This window comes from Mirounga angustirostris, unplaced genomic scaffold (assembly GCF_029215605.1).
Source record: "Mirounga angustirostris isolate CCGP_5_RB_7025 unplaced genomic scaffold, mMirAng1.0.hap1 SCAF_8, whole genome shotgun sequence".
NCBI classification, from domain to species: Eukaryota; Metazoa; Chordata; class Mammalia; order Carnivora; family Phocidae; genus Mirounga; species Mirounga angustirostris.
This window is the reverse complement of record NW_026991716.1, coordinates 107,834,773-107,856,853: the sequence shown is the minus strand read 5'-3', so window position 1 is coordinate 107,856,853 and position 22,081 is coordinate 107,834,773. Positions and strand designations below refer to the sequence as shown.

The window sequence follows — 22,081 nt, the reverse complement described above, 5'->3', positions numbered from 1 at the left end:
TTTTTTTTTTTAATTAATTTATTTTTTAGTAGTCTCTACACTCAACATAGAGCTTGAACTCATGACCCCAAGATCAAGAGTTGTTTGCTCTTCTGACTGAGCCAGCCAGGCGCCCCTCAATCAATTCTTTTTAAAATGTTTTTCATCCAACAAAATGGCATCAGTATTTAGCAGAATAGTGGATATTTAATAAACAGTCATTATGAAGCAACTCCAAGAATAATGGAATGATTCTGAGTGCCTCTGGTGGTTGCAGGAAATTTTACAGTGATGTGTGGGGTTTAGGGCACAGATTTCCTTGGAGTAGAACTGAATAGTTCCAGCAAAGAGCTAGCAACATGACTCCAAAAGGTCTTTGAGCGGCCTTTATTCTGCTGCTCAGGCTTCAGCTTAGGGCCTCCTGAGTTAATTGCAGCCTCCAGCCTTTCTTGCAGGGCCAGCTGCTTTTTATGGTCAGAGGAGATAAACAGAGGCTCAATAGGGGATCTATTTCTGGCCCTTGAAAGGGCCTCTGTGCCGCTGGGTAAGGGGGAAATCGTCCAACCTCCTCCGTGGAATGCCTGGATGATTTCTTGGGGCTGTCCTCCGCACACTGGCACTTCCCGTACCCAGTTTAACTAGTAGATCAGCTGAGCGAGGCTAGCTTTAAAACGTCGGACGGTATGCCATCATGTCTAATTTGGCAAACCAACATTCCAATTTGGCAAGCCAGTATGTGTGAAGTTGATGTTGAATTACTGGCCAGGATAAGCAGCATATTAATTTAGGGTCACAATTACAATTCAGTGATTGTTAATAACATTCTCTGGGTCAAGAGTGATTTGCTTGAGGGACGGGAGAAGGGAGTTTCCATTTATTGAATACTACCTTGGGCCTCCTGTAAGAACAGTATCCACAGTATATTTATTTCCATTGTGCATTGTTAAAACGAAGTTTAACTTTATAAAATGGTGAGGGAGGTTTTTAACTGCTATAGCTTGATTTTATTACCTATTACTGTTCATATGTTACTATGTTAGAGATCTGGTTCCCCATATTCAAGGAAGGGAACTTGGCTACAGAGAGTTTGAACCCTTAGTCCAAGGCCACAGCACCCACAAACAGGTAGTAGAATGCAGGCCTCTTTACATTACCCAGACCATCATCTTTATGTGATGTGAGTTTCTTGGTTAGAAAAGCAAGTCAAGAACAAAACCACTGGTTGCAGAAGAAGCATTAAGGAAAAATATCTTCTGGGGACGCCTGGGTGGCTCAGTCGTTAAGCGTCTGCCTTCGGCTGAAGTCCTGGGATGGAGTCCCAAGTCAGGCTCCCTGCTAAGTGGGAAGTCTGCTTTTCCCTCTCTCTCTGCTCCTCCACCTGCTCTCTCTCTCGCTCGCTCGCTCTCTCTCTCAAATAAATACATAAAATATTTAAAAGAAAAAATATTTCTCTTTTACAATGGTTTTTATTTCTGCAAAGAAACAGCCTTAGGCCCATAAATAGTACATCTTTTAGATATTTTTCACTATTATCAACTGATTACATAAAAATGCATACTGTAAAAGGAGACAGAAAAATTTGAACCCAGCTCTAGTAACAAGTGAGCCGCTCCAATGATCTCTTTAAAGAGATGGGGTCTATCGGAGCTGCCATGTGACTGCTTGGACTCGCTTAGATTCCCCCGCATCACGGCCTCCGCAGGTAGAAGGGATCACGGCCTCCGCAAGTAGAAGGGCGCGGCACAGGCAGTCTCAGGCTCTGAAAGGTCAGGCGACGCTCCAGTTTTCATGTAAAACGTTGCTGCCGTCGTACCGCAACAATTACACATTTTCTAGAAGGAAAACAGTGCTTGCATCAAATGGGTTGTTCATCTTAGAGAATTCCCTGCATCCTAGAACTAGGTTTTTCTGGGGAACAGAGGAGGTGGAGTGGGTTTTCCAAATGGAAGCCTGGAGCACGCCATAGATTGTGCTGTGGCTGTGCTTAGCCATGTCTTAGGGCTGACCAGAAACTGTCTCAGGTTTCCAGAGAATTCCATATAGGAAAGGGGAAAGTGTTTTTTCACTCCTTCAAAATTACTTGTTGAGCCATTGATCTCTATGTATCAGACAGTGTTCTAGTTACTGAGCCACCACACACCAGGCATTTTAACCCTGCAACAACCCTTCCAGGTAAGCGTATTCTAATTTTACAGATGAGGAATTTGAGGTGCAAAGATGTTAAGTAACTTCTCCTAGTTGCCGGAGCTGAAACGCAGAGCCTAAATTTGTAATTCGTCTGTCCGTCTATGTTCTATTATGCCTGACATGCATATAGATGCTATACATATATATATACATATATATCCTATAAATAAAATATTTGAGACATATCTATACTAAAGGTAGTGGTAGTTTATCTAAAACTGAAATTTAAGTGAGTGTCTTGCATTCAGTGTGATAACTGCTGGGTGGTAGCCTCCTCATGGCCAGCAAGGAGGCGACAAGCTGTCATCATGGTGCTCGAATTTTATTTCATGTTGGATTAGGACCCACCCATATGATTTCATTTTACCTTAATTACCTCCTTAAAGGCCCTATCTCCAAAGATGGTCTCATTCTAAGGGGCCGGGGTTAGGATTTCGACATGTGAATTCTGAGGGACACAATTCAACCCATAGAAAGATCATACTAGACCAGAGTGGGCCCTAAATCCAATAACTGAAGTGAAGTGAAGACACCGCAAGTAAAGAAATGCCAAGGATTGCTGGCAACCACCAGTCACTAGGGAGAGGCATGAAGTAGTCTCCCTCGGGGCCTCCGAAAGGGACCAACCTTGCCGATGCTTAATGTTGAACTTCGGTCTCCAGAAATGTGAGAGAATACATTTCTGTTGTTTTATGGCATCCAGTTTGTGGCACTTTGTTATATTAGCCCTGGGAAACAAGTACAAAGTGCCTTGTTTGGGAGTGATTTGCAAGGAATGCTCAACAGAGGAGGCCATGGTGATGTGTCCCATGTGGTATGGCCAGGATGATATTCTGCAGAAGATACTGGGCCTGAGGGCCACGGAGGAGGAGGAGTTCGACGGAGCAGGAGAAGGTAGGGAACCAGCCTGTGCGAAGGCACGGGGGCTTGACATGTTCTGTCCGGGTTGGAGAAATGCTAGAACTGAATAATTTGAACCAACTTTAAAAATACGTTGCACAGATCCAAATTTAATTGCTGAAAGAGATCTTAGAGATTGCCACCTCACTGGTCATCTTAGACTGACCTCTGGATAGTTATGTGGCTAACCTAATGTCACCATCCAAATTAGTCAAAGAATTCAAGGTAGGAATCCATTGTTGAAACCCCTGTCTGGCACTGTCTCCCCCAGACCAGTGCTGGAGCCTGGCCTTTTCCTAAATGCACGTGCAGTATATTTTTATAACACAGCAGGGGCTCAATACATGTTTACTGAAAAATAATTAAGTGAATAAAGAGTACTGAATGGGTTTTCCAACGAATGAAAAAGTCAGAAAGTAACTGGCATTATCCCATGTGCTTGCAGATACACTGTTTGCATCAGAATGTGCATACTGATCCTCCGTATTCTGTGAGGCTTCCCCAAAACATGCCACAGCAACACAACACAATCCACTTTCCAGAAAGCATACCCCGGATTTCTGTTCATTCCTGTTTCTCTAGTCTTAGAATCTAGTGCAGAAATGACTTCAATAGATCTTTCCAAATTTACTTAGGTTCATGTAATTGTGCCATTGTCAAATTTTACCTTTTCATTTTTTTAAATTCCAAATGCACTGGAAAAAAAGACAAGAGTCTTCTCTTTTAAAAACTTTTATTAGGCATTGCTAGATGACGTTGCATGATGTATCACACGCATCATGCGAGTAAACAGCACTCCACAGGAATCCGTACAATAGCTCATACAGTGACAATAAAAATAGTTGATTCCCATTACAGTTTTCATCCGAGTAGAGTGTCATTATATCCTTCCATGAGATCTGATCTCACAGTTAAGATTACCCTTCCATTCTAAAACAACCAACCAAAAACATTAAAAAAAAAAAAAAAAAAGAAAAAGCCCAACCACAACAAAAGGCCATAGGGACATACCGAAAGTCCAGAATCAGACTCCAGAATATCGTAAGGTATCCACCTTTTGAAAGATTTGCCCCTAAAATTTGTGTGATCTGACACTTGGGTTGTTTTTACTGCCAGCAGCAAGGGAGATTGTATTTGCTAACAACGAGCAGTACACCAACACATATCCACGGACAATTCTTGAGGTAATAGATTTTTAAATTTCACTGCTTAAAAAAAAATCTGTTAATTTCCAGGTCCCGTCCAGCAGGACATATCTGTTGGCAGGAAGATTCTTTTCCTCTTTTTTTCTTTGTCAAATATGTACACATATTTTCATATACAACCTGTGTCTTTGTCTTTTCTAAGCACACGATTTATTTTAATTATTCATCATACATTCATCAGGAAAAGTTGAATTACATACTATGGTACATAAACAATACAACAAACCCAACTTTTTATATAAAGCTAACACAAAAGGCAAAGACCAAGAAGAGCAAAATAACATTGTACAAAATATCTTGGTATCGATAAAGCCCACTGTGAATAAATAATTACATGTAAATAGCAAACACCATGGTTCTTCAGCATCTGTGTGGAGGTGGGTTACAAATAACATATTGCTAAAGACGAGTTGTAGGAAACAGATCAAATTCTTGAAGGTCCATATATTTACCTTTATTTTTAATGCTTTTTGTAAAGTAATTTTGTCCTCATTGGAGCTAAAAAGACTGACAGCCATTCCAACTTCCGTTTCAAGTTTTGAAGATCAGCACTCTTTTTTGCAGCTTAAAGGTACATTTCAATAACAATGGCTTCAAATTATGGTGTTTAATATCCTTTTTTTTATTCTTTAGCTTAAAAATAAACACTGAATTTAAGAAAAAAAGATTGGCTAACCTGCTGTTCCAGAGATAATACAGTGGGTTAAATGCAGCCTATATATACCTCTAAAGATACACTGTCTCATCAGCACTTTAAATATAGGGGCCAAGGAACACTCACAAAAAATATATGGCTCTTTAGGTAAGAAATAAAGTCAAGTGAAAAAAAAATAAGGCACTAATAACATATATAAATGTTATATACTCTCATCACACAAAGCACCATATGGAAGGTTAAAGAAGTATACATTAGTGCTATTGGAAAATAGGAATAAACCCAGTTTCCCCTGACTTTTATTCCTCAATTCCTTCCTTTCTTTTCAGTAATTAATGTACTTAAACACTAAAATGGTAGGGGAAATTATAAATTATACTAAAAGCACAATTCATGGAACCAACAGCATGAAATAATCATTTGGAAATAAGTTGATTACTCTAACAATGTAAGAAGTTAAAGTCTTTGAATACTCCCTATTTTCCAACATTTTCAACCCAATGGAATTTGTTTCTTCCTTTCCAATTTTCTTTCAGGGATTTCTACATAATATTATCATCTATTTTCTCATTTTATTTCTACTGCCTCTTTTTAAAAAATATAGTCAAAATAGTTCCCTCTACATAGTTTTATGAATACCAAAGTTAATAGTATGGCCAATGAAATGTAGAAAAAGTTAAAAAACAAAATCACGTACATATTTTCCAATGTCATTATAAAAGAAAATCTCTTTTCAGCTAGGCTCATTTTAAACATGAGAAATATTGTAATTTATATTACTTGGAAATTGGTTACAAATTTTGCAGAAAACAAAAAATTTCTGAATATACAGCAATAACAGATTAAACACTCAAATGTATTTCTTTTTAGCATTTTACACTCTGTGAAAAAAGAGAACGTGAATCATTTAATAGTCCCACAGTTTTGCAACAGGTATACATACATATAGATATATCTGTTTCATGAATATATCTTATGCCAAATTTTGTTTAAAATAAAAACAAAACAACTAACCATTGTGGTTTCTTTATAATGTGTTAAGTTTTAATTACACTGTTTTTGTGTTCCTTCTACACAAAATTATTTCTTTGATCTCTCAGAATTTACTACTTATTAATAATTGATTTCAAATAAACAATAAGATTGTCAATTAATTTTTACATTAAAAATCTGTTAAGTTGTTCTTGTCAAGGTAAATGGTAATGTATATCTATAAACCAATTACTCTTCTCGGTGTCATAAGAAATATAAGGTTGGTCTACTCTTTTCAATGCCAAATACAGAATTTTAATTATGATGAAAATGATCAAAAATAACAAAATTAAGGTATTGTCATATGGAAGTTAAAAAAAAAAAGGCCTTAAGGAAGGGGCTTATAGTCAGCTGATAAAAACTCATGATGATTTATCTAGAATTTTCTTTATAAAGCATGCTAATTTTCTATAAACTAAAAATATTCAAATATATAAAATATTTAGCTAGTGTTTACTTGAAAGAATCAGTAAAAGTATATTTGGACATAGAGGAAGGAATATGTTAATGAAAAGATATTATTTTTGAGAATTTACTGGATTATTGAGACTATTTCCCTACCTGGGGCATGTGGTGAACCCCTTCCAGGAAACTGATGACCAACAGCACAGTTTGTCAGCTGTAAGGAAAAACCTGCAATGACATTATTTCAGCAATTTCTGGGGCCCTTTAACACCCAAGTTTGACTTTCCCTTAGGTTGTTCCATATCATATACCAAACCTATGCTAAATATATCTTGAGTGTTACTTATGCCTAAATGGTATCACTGAAAATGTTGAACATTTGCAAATGACAAATGGTTTCTCTAGAATAAGGCTAATGTTAGTTACATTCAATGTTACTACTTTATATTATCAAAATGTCTAATAATGTTCACAGAGTATGAATCCATGGTCAAATCTTATATACAAATGCTACACTACATAAATCCAGCCCCAAGTCCAAGCTGTAGGACTTTTTGCTGACACAAAGATCGAACACCAGACATGTGGCAATTTTGGATGAATCATGAATGATTTGGGATCAGGTTGGATGAATATCCACACGTGCTTTCTGTCCAACTAATAGGCAAACACAACACTGATTTTACAATATTCATGAAGCAATTTCTGAAGCTTGGTCTCAGAGTATTATTAGGCTCTCTGATCCAACTGATATCTTCTCATTCATTTTATTTCTTGTCAGAGGGGCTGGGCAGGGTAATCCAACTCCTATCAAGAGGAGGGGCAGTGTACCAGGTACTCCTCACACATTTCAATTTACAAAGTAAGCCAAGGTAAATGATGTTCACTACCAGAGCCAAATTATTGAATTTCATTTCATTAGTCGACGAGTCAATGGTGAGACGGAATTTAATCCACAGCTGGCCAAGATGGGAAGGGGACAGAAGAGGGAAAAAGCAAGATAACTAGGAAATCTAAAGAAAACGGGAACGGGATGCTGAAGTACATGAGCATTACTTCAAAAACAGGGAAGAAAGTCATTTAGTATTGATGAAAAAAGTGAAAAAAATGTGGGATAAACTTGAAAAACAAAATATTTTCTATGCCAATGAGTCTGTATAATCTAAGTGATACGGAGTTAAATATACCTAAAGAAATTTCTTTCTTAAGGCAAAAGAAAGTGGCCCCCCAAAAAAGGCAGTGGCAATATTTTGTGTATTTAAAAAAATAATTTTTTACCTTGTAAGTCATATTGTTATTCTCAAAACAGTCACTTTTTTAGTGAAAAAAAGAATACAGTTCATGATACAGATAATTACATGCTTCTACAATTGGCACTCTATACGGGGATCTAAAGTATGTGATACATGACGGCTTCAGCTAATGCCCCAAACAGCCAATTAATTACAAGTCTCACACTGTGTGACTCTCTGCTTCTTGGATTTGGATAAAGTCAGCTAAAGTACTACTCTCAGAACAGGGATGTCCAGTAGCAGTCCCACATAAGAGTTGGCTATGAAATGAGTATTAGCCCTATCCTCAAACCAGAGTTATAAATGAGTTCTACCGCATTTCTCCTTTAAAGATTTGCATCATTGGTTTGCACTGAAAAGGTAACATTTCACAATCCTGAAGACACCCCAATTTTTGGAACTCTGATTTTGTTCAGACCATGTATTAATGCTTCTCTAAAGTTATTTCAGTTTTTTTTACATAATTGTAGATGTATATATTAAAAATGGGATTTTGCAACTTATTTTCCAGAGGAAGAAGATCATAATTAAATTATAAGAATGTTAAAAAGAGTCATGCTCAAACTGGCTGTTGGTGATAGTTTTGATTTACTATGTTTCTAGCCAGTGGAATTCCTTTTATAGATTTCATGAAAAATGAAAATGCAGTTAAAATGCGGCAGAAATTAACTTAATATTTTAAACAAACATTCCAGCTAGGTTACTAAGGTAACATTAATTACTTGTTATGTTTGAGCTGATATCAATTTTTAGAATTACTGTAATTTTTGGAAACTCAGCTACATTTTTTTCGGGTATGTTTTACTTGCTTTAAATTTTCAGCTCTGATTTCTACCCTCTCCTCCCCCCACCCCAAATTTAGAGGTGACATATATTTACTAATACTGTTATTCTATTGTCTCCATCAAAATATATGCAACCTTTTCTTTAATTCTGTTGAATTACTTAAATGGCACAAGTATTTTAAAGTGCATTATTTCACTTTAAGGCTCTATTTATAATAGACACTAACACAAAACAATAAAGCTGACCACAAGAAAAATTACTTTCAATAACTGGGATAGATTTCACCTATAGATATAAAAAGATAAGCACGTAATCCAATGTGAAGACTCACATTAAGGCAAATGTGCAGTTTGCTCCTAAAATTGAAAAATAAAATGGCTTTTGACATGATTTTTGAAAAGAAATTCATACTAAAAGAAGCATACCAATTACTCTCATTTAGGCCACTAGCTTTTTCTATAATTGTAAATTTAACAGGCAGCCTAAAGTCTAATGTTACAAACAACTGCAATGTTTAACAAGGGAGAAGATGGATCAACGTCTTGGCAGATGTACTTGAATTTGACAAAGCTCAGGAAGGAATACCAGTGCTTTGCCCATGCCAGAGTGAGCTTTTCACCTGTCCTGTTCCTGCTCCTCTTTTGCAGTGAAGAGGAGCTAATTAGAGTTATCAGAGGAGTGGAGAAAAACCAGGTTGGGGAGAGTCACCAGGGACTGGACGAGATGACAGGGGTCTGATGGTATTTTAGGGGACCCAGGGGTCATTTGGGTGGTAGGATTGAATGCGAAAGGCTCAGCTGGGGGCTTGGGTGTCAAGAGATGATGGGTGGCACAGGACAGGGAATTTCCAGACAGGCACAGCCAAGCAAGCACAATGAAAGAGAACAGGTTGTAATCAGATTGTGTTTAATAATCTTTGATTGTTTTCCTGTCTGTTCTACCTTTAGGATCAATAGCACCTAGCAGAAAATCAAGGTGGTGGCCACAGGTTGTTACTTGTACCAAAAGGTTTGACCCCTCTCCTCTTCTTAGCTCCACATAGAGGTCTTAGGGAACTTCTGGGATTCGTTGTAAAAGGAATGTTTCATGTGATTTCAAATTTATGAGCATTCCAACAAACTACCAAACCTTACAAATAGTCAAATTTATTTTTTGTAGGTAATTGTGGTCATTCATAATTTCCAGCATATGCTTCCTATTTTTCACAATGGCATAATTAAGTTCCTTTGTGGTGCAACATGCATGAACATGGATAGTGTTTAAAAAAATGTGACAGACATTATCAGTTTAGCTATTTGCTTTAAATCCCTCAAATTTTAAAATGAGGCAATCCAAATATCAGTGTCCCTTACAGACATCTTGTAGACATCTCACATTATCTTAGAAACATCTCATTGCATTTTTTTTTATTGGAATAAGATGGACTTTCCTTTATACGTTTTGGCCACATATCTACTTGGCTAATCAAGCAAGGGGGGAAATTATCCTGCAAAAGATGCTTTTCTTTAAAAACTCCTACATAAAACTCCTACATGATCTTTCTTTTTCGCCAAGAAAAGAGTCTCAAATATAGCATCTCTATGATCTCATTCACTGAAAAAGCGTTAAAATTTTATTACAAATATCTTATAAAAAACAAATTTTGAAAGTTATGGAAATGTGTACATAAAGTGATAAAAATATATGTAAAAGATCTTCACTGATGCTTTGTAATAGAGAAGTAAAAACAATCTCGATGTCCATTCAATAGGGACTCATTAAGTAAAGTATAGCCCCACAATGGAATATGTAGTAATTTACAAAAGAATGAGGTAAATCTATTTAAACACTTATGGAAAGGCATCTACTAATGTGTAATAAAATGAAAAATAGTCACAGGACATTAAAACTACTGTTCTATTTGTATAAAACTAATACACACAAACATATACAAACACTTGTATATTTGCACAAAGTTTCTGGAAGGACATATATCAAAACATTAACAGTGGTTACCCCTAGAAAATAAGGGGTGGGGTGGAGCAGATGAATTTGTATTTTATAATTCTATATGGTTTCATTTTTTTAAAAGGAGTATATATTACATTTACAATAAAAAAATGACAAGCTTTGGATAGAACAATACTTATTTTATGTGTACGCTTCTTTTTCTAATGTAGCTTTTAGAATTTATCCCAAAAGTTACTACTGTTTAACTTTCATTGTTGGCACTAACATATAAATAATCCTTCTTATTTTCTTCTTTCTTTTTAAGATCTTGATGACACTTAGTAAAAACATTCACAAATTATTACTTTAAGTCACCATCAGGGAAAGGCCTAATATATACCAACTTTGAAAGAGAAAAATGCATACATTAATTTAAGAAATCTATGCAACAGAAAAATGAAAAGCCTGTGCAACACTGTGTACAGTATCTCAAGCATTGATGAAAGAGCCTTCACTGATGAAAGACACCACGTTGTAACTGGAAAATTGGAACGTTTCTAAATAATATAAAAGTATCTCCAAAAGATAAGTTATTCAAAGGAAGGAATAAAAATCCCTGAGTAGATCAAAGACAAGATATGCAATAACCTAAGAAAATAGATTATCTAAGACCAGAGAGTATATTATTTAGCCAGTTGGTATATATGCATGTGGCATTTGTATTTATATGCAGCTATGGAAATATTAGATATGTGTGTATGTATATTTACATATACATATACATACACATCATACATAAGCATATCCACTAGATTTAGAATTCATCACATTCACATATGGTCGAACTAACACCTAAGTCCAGAAAAAAATGAATTTACAAAAATTAAGCACTCTAATGACAGAATTACATGGATTTAGGATAGAAATTTTCATTCTCTTGTTTTAATACTAGAGCACATAGAATAGGCACTCAAAAATATTTGTCGGCTGGATGGATGAATGGTAAGATGAATTTGTGAAATTAGAGCGTCACTTTTCCTTGCATCGTGTTAGGTTTAGAAACAGGCCATTGTAGGATCATAAATGGCACACCCTCCTCTAACTGAATGTAGAATAGCCTAGAAACTGCAGTATAGCTAGCCTGAGTGTTATTCAGAAAGAATGGAAGTGTGCTAGCTCATTATCCATGCAAGTAACCTTCACTATCATGGACTTCTTAGGTCTGATAAAAATGATAAATGTTTTTCCATTTCGGAGCCCAACAAGACAAACTATCCATGTTAATGCATGTTTTATCACAGAATTTATTACCATTCAGATAAGGCTGCTGACAGATAAATGCTACATCTATGCAGATAGTTAATTTTAAGGATTTGGAGTCAAGTGGAAACTTCAGGCTTCTTAGCGGTTTTTACTTCCGTTCTGCTGATGAACTTCCATGACGAAAACAAAGGAATAACATAGTTTAGTTGCTTGTCCTTTTCTTATTTTTAAAGACGTCTTGGTTTGGTAAAACTTCCTGAAGATATTTCCTTCATTTTTCCAAAAGTTGTTTCTATTTTAGATAAACCCATGAACACAAAAAGCTGTGTTTACAAATTACCCCATCCATAAGAAGATATCAACACGTTTGAGAGTATTTGAGCAGTAAACATAAGAAAAACCCTTTAAAACTCATTTTTTAAAATGAAAATCTTGGGAACAGATTAAAAAAGATAAAAAAGAGAGCGAGAAAGAGAGAGAAGAGGTAAGAGGTTGGGGTTTCCAATACTATCACAACTTGACCTAAAGCGGAATTATCTATAATTACAAGTTGATTAGAAAATTAGCAGAACAGTGATTTGTTTAAAGGCTTAAGCAGTTCTTGCTACAGCAAATTTGTTTTTTAAATTAACTAATCCTGTCTGAAGGATTTGTTCATTTAGTAAAGCACGTATGCCAAAATATAAAAAATCCGAAAAGACTGAACGTTCTGGTCTTGAGAATTTCCTAAAAGCAGCCTATCAGTTTCGTCACTTAATAAAGTTTGGTGATCCTCGAAGTGACATTGCACAAATTTCTTGTGTGTGTGCATGTGTGTGAAACAGAGAGAGAGAGCAAGGAATAGAAAGGGTCAACATCAAAATAGCCTGTTGTCTACATTGACTTTAATTCAGTCCATTACCAAAATATGCCCAGAAAGGAACGATCATCTTTAAATATGTCTATGAAAATATGGAAAATAGTGTAGAGGCATAGAACTTGATGAGTACAAGGTTATTGGACCTAGTTTTAACACAGATACTTATATACACATACACTCACACCCCTGCACAGATACACTTCAGTAACTCATGATTCTTCTCATTAATTTTGTTTCACTAGTTCCCTTTTGGGCATTGAGATTTTTAACAATTATAGCATCTGAAGGATGAAGGAATTATACTGCACAGGCCACAGACAAAAACAGGTGCGTATGGTGAGCTTTTGTCTTCTGCAAAGTGGCCTTGCTAGTTTGTACAGGTGGCATGATTTCAGCTATTCACCCCACGTCTCAGAAGAGGGCCTGGAAGGAGGGTTAGGTACAAAGACCATCCAAACAACGCTCAGGAGAGGCATGCTCAGACAATTCTGAGGATAACTGGTTCTTAATGAAAATATTTTCTTCCAAGAACCAGTAAGAAGGTCAGAGTTATGATACAGATACTTATAGTCTATGAAAGTGACCATTTTTTTTTTAAAGCAGCAAACTGTGTAAGGAAAGGAATCAGGATACCATGGAGAGACTGCACCAGAGCCAGAGGCGTTGTGGCCTGCAGACAACCACAGGGGGACAGGACGGGACGGGACGGGACGGGACGCAGTGTTTAGCGTGCCATTCTGTGTGGCTCCTACCCGCACCAGCTTCGTTCCACGAAATCATCTGCATTTTACCAGTGCATTCCTGTCCGTGATCGCTTTCTCTGTTTTTTACAAAGGCAATAGATAGGAAATACAAATAAGCCTGAGGATAAAAAAAAAAAAAAAAGATTAAAGCTAATTAGGAGGAGAGGCTTTTAGGTTTATACATTTGAAAAGTTTCCACTTTCCACTTTGCAGTCATTTACAAATGATCGCTACTTGGCAACGCATGCAGATGAAGATGGGGGAGACACCTACCTTATGAAATGTATTTACTTCTGTAAGATTTCATTCTGTGTTAGTTTCTGCAATTCTCTGCCCCTTTGAACAACCTCTGTGGCACCAGTTTGAATATGGAACCATGTTTTCTATCAAAATATCCAATCTTAGATTTGTCTTCTTTATTATCCCTAGTCATATCATTTGCACCCTGATAGGACACTTCGGTCTTGGGCAGGACAGCACATCACTAAGGAACACGGGCTGTCGAGCCAAACGCCAGGTTCGAGTCCCAGTTCTACCGCATCTGAGGGCCTAGTAAGCCTGATTTCCTCCACAGTAAAATGCAAATAATAACAGTACCAACTTCCTAAAGTCCTTCCTAACTACTCGTAAGAACAAATGTCAGTTACTTTACAATTCTATCTGTCCCATACATGTAAATAGAACTTTACGTATGGAAATTTATTTTATTTAGAAAAGAAAAAAGAAATCCCATCTACAATGGGGAACAGTCATCAAAGCAATCTTTATCTATAGTGTTTAATTTAAAATTCTCTAGAGCAATGGTTCTCCAAGTGTGGTCCCTGGACCGGCATCATCAGCATCACCTGGGAACTTCTCAGAACTAGAAATCCATGGGCCCTACCCCTATATGGGATCAGAAACTGAGGGTAGAAACCAGCCGCCTGTGTTTTAACCAGTCCTCAAGGTTATCCTACAGCATGCTAGAGTGTGAGAACCAGGGCTTTAAAATACCTATTTCACTATACTTGTATGAATGAAACTATACAAATCACTCATACATTTTCTGTTTGTCAGTGCTGAAGTATGTGTTGGGTATATGTTCACACTGAAAGTATCTTTTTTACTCAGGGTCCACTTTTACTAGAACAAACCAATTATACAAGGGTATACCAGACCTTTTTCCTTTACGTTCCAACTTAAACTCAGAATTGGAAAATTTGAGTTCTAGTCCTTTGGACTCTTTCATTAAAATACTAGTTGTATTAACTTTGGTATTAAAAGGGAATTGATAATGTTTTATAAGATACATGAATCAAAGTCTTCATAGACTGCAAAAGTGTCACACAAATACATTCTATATGAAACACACTCCTCTGAATCTATACATCATATGCTGTTTGCTTACCTAAAGCAAGCATGGAACTGATATGTCCACTTAGTAACTGACTCATATTATTACATTTACACTCATATTCTCCTATGGCACTCAGAAAATTCTAATCTCAGATATGTTAAGTGTTTCTTACCGATTACAACTGCTATGGCCCCTAGTGCTAATCCCAAGACCAGGATTAGAGGTGCAACGAATAATTTTCCAGCTAGAAAACAAAAGGCAAAACCATTTAGAGTCTTAAAACTAGTTTATCAAACAATTTCAGCAATGCTTCTTAATACCGCAGTGTATATTGTTTTTTAAGAAGTCTGGTTATAATTAAGGCAATATTTCTCTTAGGAAATGGATCAGGTGTAGAACAAATATACTTATGTAAATTCAGTAACTCCGCAGAAGTCCTGGGCACATTAGTCAAACGTCTCATAAATCATTTAAACTTCATAACCAAAAAAATTCCAAAGTTACAGGTCACTTTATTCTATCAGGACCATTCATCTTTGTGCTTTTCCTTTAAATATCTTTCATTTTTCAAGATTCTGAAAGATTAACAAAGGAGTGACACATTCAGAGTTGGCAGGAGAAAATCTAATTAGCTCACAAAATGGAAAGCTAGTAGGTGCTACAGAGGATTACATCCAAGCCCACATCTGAAAAACTGATTTACTTACTTCCTGGGTCCAAAGAAAATTAATAATATGAACACCTGGCAGACTGAACTACAATTGGGATGCTTAAATATTGTTAGAGGGGTGCCTGGGTGGCTCAGTCTGTTAAGCATCTGACTCTTGGTTTCAGCTCAGGTCATGATCTCAGGGTCCTGGGATCAATCCCTGCATCCCGCTCTGCACTCAGTGGGGAATCTGCTTGAGGATTCTCTCTCTCTCCTCCCCCACCCCAATTCATGCTCTCTCTCTCAAATAAATAAATAGTATCTTTAAAAATAGAAATAAATTAATAAATATTGTTAGAGAAAATTACCAATTACCATTAAACATACAGTATATTTAAGGTTATTCAAATGAATCACTTTAATAAATTCAGAGAAAAAAACTGATGTTGCCAGAGGGGAGGGGGTGGTGGTAAGGGCAAAATGGGCAAAGGGGAGAGGGCAATATGGGTTTCCAGTTATGGGATGAATTAAGTCACAGGGATAAAAGGCACAGTATAGGGCATATAGTTGGTGATATTGCAATAGCAGTGTATGGGGACAGATGGCAGCTACACTGTGGTGAGCACAGCGTAAGGTACAGAGAAACTGAATCACTGTGTAGTACACCTCAAACTAAGGTAACATTGTGTGTCAACTAGAGTTAAAAAAAAAAAAAAAACAAAACGCAAATTGGAAGGTCTGCATTGGTCTCATGGAAAAAATAAAATAAAATGTGAGAAAAATAAAAGGAAGCACTTATAAGAAAGCTAAGTGCTGGTCAGGTTGCCAAAGGATGGCATCAACTAGCACTTTTTTCCTAAATAAATAGCTGAGCAGCGATTATAGTAAGTGCTAGTTTCATGTAAACAGGGCACGGAGTTCACAGTCAGAGTTCCACTCACTTTGAAAGGCACTAGCAGACACGGAAAGAGGGTGGTGGTTAATACCTTGTTGTGATACAGTCACCTGGACCTTAAGGCATGTGACACGGCTGCACAATTCAAACACAAAAAGAGGTGAGAATGAATGGAGGGGCTTTGCCATTTAAGGATAAACCAGCGACACTACTTTACAAATTAAGGGCAGTAATTTGGAATAAGCAATTACCTAAAAAACCCAGAAATATAATGCTGCCATTTGTTGGAAGTTTGTCAGAAAAATATTAACTTTTTTATGTTTACAGAATGGTTTTTGGAACCATGACTAGACAGATAGAAAATACAGCTTTTAATATCTAATTTAAAAAGAAGACTATTTAACGGACCCATGTCTAACCATGGGTTTTGTTTATATTTTTTGCCAATGACAGAATCCAATTTAAGCAGTATGAAATCTTACTGAACAATGACATTTTCTACATTCTTAAATAAAATTGGCCTGCATATTTTATTTTTATTTTTTTAAAAATATTTATTTATTTATTTTGGAGAGAGAGAGAGTGAGCAGGGGGGAGGGCAGTTATTTATTTTGGAGAGAGAGAGAGAGAGCGAGCAGGGGGGAGGGCAGAGAGAGAGGGAGACAAGCAGACTCCCTGCTGAGTGGGGAGCCCACCTCGGGGCTCCATCCCAGGACCCTGAGATTAGGACCTGAGCCAAAACCAAGAGCTGGACACTAACCCGACTGAGCCATCCAGGTGCCCCTGGCCAGCATATTTTAAAAGAATCTGTTCTTTCCTGTACCCATGGTTCAGTATATTCATTCATGTTTTCTTTTTAAATAATTAATATATTTTCATAATAACAATGAAACATGATTGCGAAGTAATAGCACTGATTTTTTTCCCCAAAATATCACAGAACTTGAAGAACCAATGTGCTCTTTCTTTGGGAAGTAATAAACTTATATCGATCATGCAATCAATGTTTAATACATGTTTAATTTTACTTTTGAAACTGTTTTGAGGAATTAAGCACACCTCTCATAATCATCCTCACATAATCTCACATCCTCACATAATCTAATCCTAGATTATTAACAATTCATTTAAAATACTATTCTCAGTAGCTGAAATAATATTCTATTATACCCATATATATTATTTAAATATTTAAATAATTTAAATATTTAAATATTCATGTGCTTACTTTTTTGTTCCTTTTTTTTTTGCTATTTTAAAATATACCTGCAAATAAACCACTGTCAGCCTAGATTTGTCATATTTTAAAATGTCCTTCACTTTACTATCCAATTTCCTTGCAAAAGAATTGCACAAAATTTCTAATTCGTTCAGTAGTGTATGAAAGTCCAGCATTGAGTATTAACAAGAAAAACTGCTAATCAATAATTTTAAAAAATCTTTTTTTTAACTTACACTTCTTTGCCTACTAAGAGCATTGAACATTTTAAAAAAATGTTTATTGGCTACTTGTATTTCCTCAATTCTGGTTCCAGACTTCATCTTTTTAAAAAAATTGGATATTTATTTTTGGAGGAGGCTCTATTGCTTTTGTTCATATAAATTATCTGCCACCTAGAAATCAGTTAAAGACCTATATTTTCTTTACTATTATACACTTTAACTTAATACTTTGAGCATTTGTATATAATGATATGAGAACTCAGTACTTTTTCTCAGTCCCTTTTATTCCCAATGCCATTCATTGAATAATCTGCCTACTCCCACCAGAGAGACAGCCCCATGTCAGAGGCTGCTAAACTCATCCTCAAATCTCTGTTCTCCCTTATTCTTTAGGAGCAGAACCTCTGATCCATAGCTGGGCACATGGTCACATGGAATGCAATCATGTTTCCCATCCTCCAGCTGTGAGAGCAGAGCAAGCCCTTTCTCTGCCTCTTCCAAGGACGTCTGGAGGCTGCAACCCCAAATGGAGGGAGCAAACTGGATTACATCACACAAAGACAAAGGCTGGGAGGGCTCTGCTATCATCCACCTTCTCTCTTATATGGCAGGGAGAAGCTAGGTTTGTGACTTACAGAGTCATTCCTTTTCCAAGCTTTTGGGTGGCTGGGAGAGGTATGGGCCGCCCTATTTGGAGCTAGGATCCAACAGAAGTTAGAAGCAGCTGTACTGGAGGCGGGAAAGCAGGTGTGGGAGCGAGAGATTTTCTGAAAGCCAGATGCCCCCTACTTTGTCAGGTTTGTCCGGACACACATGGGCGTGCACGCACAGTAGAAAATAGGCCCCAAACAAAACCATTTACAGAAAATTGACCATAAAATAAAATTTTAAATAAAAACAGAAAAGACTGTGCAGAAAAGATATTTCTCTGCTGACAATGTTCACTGGCTGTGCATTTTACAGGCTGTTAAATAACTCAATTCTATCTTATGACCCGAGAAGAGGATTCTAGTGGCCTCTAGGCAAATGAGAGGACCCAAAGAGAATGCATCTAAAATACTACTGGACAAATAGGGCAAGAGATAACTTCCCTTATTTAAGAATGATTAAAGCAAATAACAGAAAACAAAAATAAAAGATTATTAAAATAAAAAATGGAAGGAAACACCTTGCCACAAAATGTCACTGAAGTAGGAAAAGAAACCTAGTAATACAGAAAATATAAGAATTTTGTGTTTTTTGGTGGCTCTCTGCATATACAGATTTACAAATAGGTTACAGCTCAAAACTTAATTTGCAATTTAGTATCTTCATGGTAGTAATGTTGTAAATAGGGGTTAGATTCCCTAGCTATCCCTCCAAAGTCTATTTAACTAATAGGTAAATATTGGGTATACAATTATAATACATACAAGCAAATAAACAACAAATACATATATTACAAGCAAGTAAAGAGGAAAACACTGAAAATCATTAAAACCAATCTTGACTATATTGAACGCTATTGGTTGTGAACAATTACATTTAATTAAAGCTCAATAAGGATATTTCATAGAGATCATACAAGATTTTAGAAAACGATGGCACTGGTTTCCATGTTAAAATGAATTTTAAAATATATGTTCTAGTTTTACCTAATAGAAATGTGCCATTAGCACCAGCTTTGTTCTGATTAGCCATGGTATGATTCTAGTAAGGTGAGGGGTTTACAATAGTAATGAAGTGATGGAGGCTTAAGGCGAGATAAAAAGAGATTTTCATGAGGTAACTAGGCAAAAGTCGGTAGCAAAGGGGAAATGTGGAAGACGTTAAAAAGTATTGTACATCCATGAGAAAGACTCTCAGAGAAGGAAATATTGGAGTTTTGTGTAATGAAAAAGAGAGGAAGAAACCTCACAGTGGACACATTCCAGAGAAGTAGGGAGCCATTGGAAGAAGCAGTATGAGGTCAGAAGAACACCGTATCACACAAAGGTGGTGGCCTCAGGCCAGAGCAGGAATCTGGGTTTATGTTTGTGTATGTGTATATGAGACCGTGTGTTGTTGAGGACAAAGAAGAGGGTAAAAACTCAATCCAAAAAGGCATTTCATTTGGATACTGAAACTTGGGTTTGTAGGCAATGAGGGCATTTGATACTCATTTCATTAACTGTCAGCTATTAATATTAATAACACAATAGAAAATACATACAATGGCCTCAACTCTACAGATACAATAAGACTCCAGTACAGGGATATTTATTTATTTTATTTTTAAATTTTTATTTATTTATTTATTTATTTATTTTGGTGGGGGGTGGGAGAGAGAGACTGCATGTGCTGGAGAGCAGGGAGGGGGGAACAGAGGGAGAGGGAGAGAGAGAGCCCTAAGCAGGCTCCATGCTCAACACTCAGTGAGAGCCTGAGGCAGGGCTCGATCTTACCACCCTGAGCCCAAATCAAGAGCCTGAGGCTTAAGCGACTGAGCCACCCTGGGGCTCCGTAAGGATTCTCAAAAACTGTATTACACGTACTCTATGAATGAATAGAGTATATGTGTATGACCTGTTGCTGGCACTGTCAATGGAAAAATAAATGTGACGTCCCTCTCATCAAGTGGCTTAAATAAGGTTTCAGAAATTTAAAAGATGAATTTACATTTCTGCAGTATAATAAATAACTTGTTTTGTTTTTTTTTAAATCTGCTTGCTCATATAAGTTGTGTCCTGCTAACAAATTTAAATTTCCATTCTAAACTCAAAAGTAAAGAAAATATCTTCCTCCTGTTTTTGGGTAAAGTCCCCACTGGAATACCTGACAGGTGCTCAGAATTATCATGGCTAATACATTTGAGTTCTCTTATCACCGCTTACTTCCCAGAAAACATCCCTATAAATCATGTCGGATACTCACCACAGACCGACCCTCGCACTAATCTCCTTAGATGAGGTCTCTCTGGGAGGTAGCGATATTTGCAGCCAAATATACTGAGGTTTGATGTGTGGTCTCCAAAGAAACGGAGCTGGCGGTATCTTTCCCCACATCGATAACAAAAATTAGTGTTACATTGTGAGCAGGTCATATGGTCACATCCTTCAGTTCTCTGGATGTGGATCTGTATCAGTGACAGAGGAAAAGACAAGGAAAAGTTATTATAATTTTTTAAAACGTGAAATCTGGCAAGTGTTATCGAACAAACAAGTTTCACCAAAACAAAAGTCTTACATAGCATTCTTGTGGCTGCCAGTTTACTTATAATCACACTGTGCAAGATTGTGTTTGTATCAAATACTTTAACATGTGTAAAGCTCCATAACATTTCAGGTACTCAAGCTGTTGGCTTATTTTGACCAACATGTAAACAGACACATCCCAAAGAAAACTCACTTATCTCTCTAGACATACACCTAACTCAGTGGTTAGGAGGCAATTTAAAATGCTGTGAAAGTATATTTTGTTTATGCCATGATCAGCAAGAACGAGGTGATTTGAGGAATGAGAAGAGATGAAGAATATTCCTTAAAGGAAAGGATTATGCAAAGCTCTTTGTGCATAAATAAGAAGGCACAGAAATCTTTCTCTAAAAAAAAAAAAAAAAGATTTTACTTTTAAGTAAACTGTACACCCAACATGGGGGCTCAAACTCACAACCCTGAGATCAAGAGTCACATGCTCTATGGACTGAACCAACCAGGCACCTTGAGTAGGAGTCTTTCTTTGAGGAAGGAAATGATAGTAACTCTAAGTGTATTCACAGTACCATTTCAGTTTCCAGCTCTAATGTCATTTGCAAGTATGTTTCCAGGACTGTTTATATAACCCCTTCTGTTAAACTCAGCGCCTTCCTCTATTGTTGCAGTCAAGTTACATGTAAATACAGCTTTGCCCAGAATGTAACAAGGATTGTACTCCGATAGTCTACCAGGTACCCAGCATAGGGGTCACTGTCTCAAGCACTGAGGCCATGTTACAATAAAGATATTATTCCTTGAGATATAATTGGATACTTGGCTCAGAATCCTATGGACACTCTATATAAATTGGGGCCATCTTTCATTCAAGTACATGCACCCTTTGTTAGGTGAATAACCATGAAAGAGAACTTAACATTACTTCATAAAAAAAGAAAAAGATTTGGTTACACTGTCTAACCCTTATGTGGTTAAAACAGGATCACCAGAAATAGTCTTCTCATTTCACTACAGAGTAGGCATTTGTTATATTCAAGTCACATCCCACTCATTCTTGTTTATTTATACATTTATATTTATATATTAGTTCTTTGCTTAGAAAATTTATTTAAAATATCCCTAATACCATTCTATTATAAATTTCTACCCCTGACTTTGCTTTGAGATGAGTGTGTCAGAAAGTGTTTTAATGTAATTGGGAACTTCACAATTAACATGTAAGTCACACCCACCACTGGTTGCCTCTTTTCAATGAAGCCGTGGCTGCAGTCCACAACTTTACACAGTTTTTAAAAAGTAAATTCTATACCCAGCATGGGGCTTAAACTCATGACCCCGAGATCAAGAGTTACA

At 36.6% G+C, this 22,081-nt stretch overlaps 1 protein-coding gene across 5 annotated transcripts in view; it reads right to left on the bottom strand.

Annotated features, from left to right (window-relative positions):
- Positions 1-1,375: 1,375 nt before the first annotated feature.
- The window catches only part of RNF217 (ring finger protein 217), a 144,538-nt gene continuing 123,832 nt past the window's right edge, over positions 1,376-22,081 (bottom strand). The window contains exons 4-7 of one of the 5 annotated variants that reach the window (XR_010413755.1): positions 20,451-20,652; positions 14,744-14,815; positions 13,126-13,353; positions 1,377-1,811 (exon numbers count right to left, since the gene is read on the bottom strand). Coding sequence is in view for 3 of the 5 variants with exons in the window: in XM_045865475.3 (XP_045721431.1) it covers positions 13,280-13,353; positions 14,744-14,815; positions 20,451-20,652 (348 nt within the window). In the remaining 2 variants the exon portion in view is untranslated. Of the gene's footprint in view, positions 1,812-3,782; positions 13,354-14,743; positions 14,816-14,853; positions 15,147-20,450; positions 20,653-22,081 lie in introns of those variants that run through there. The other 4 variants (XR_010413754.1, XM_045865475.3, XM_045865476.3 and 1 more) reach the window with 4 other exon arrangements.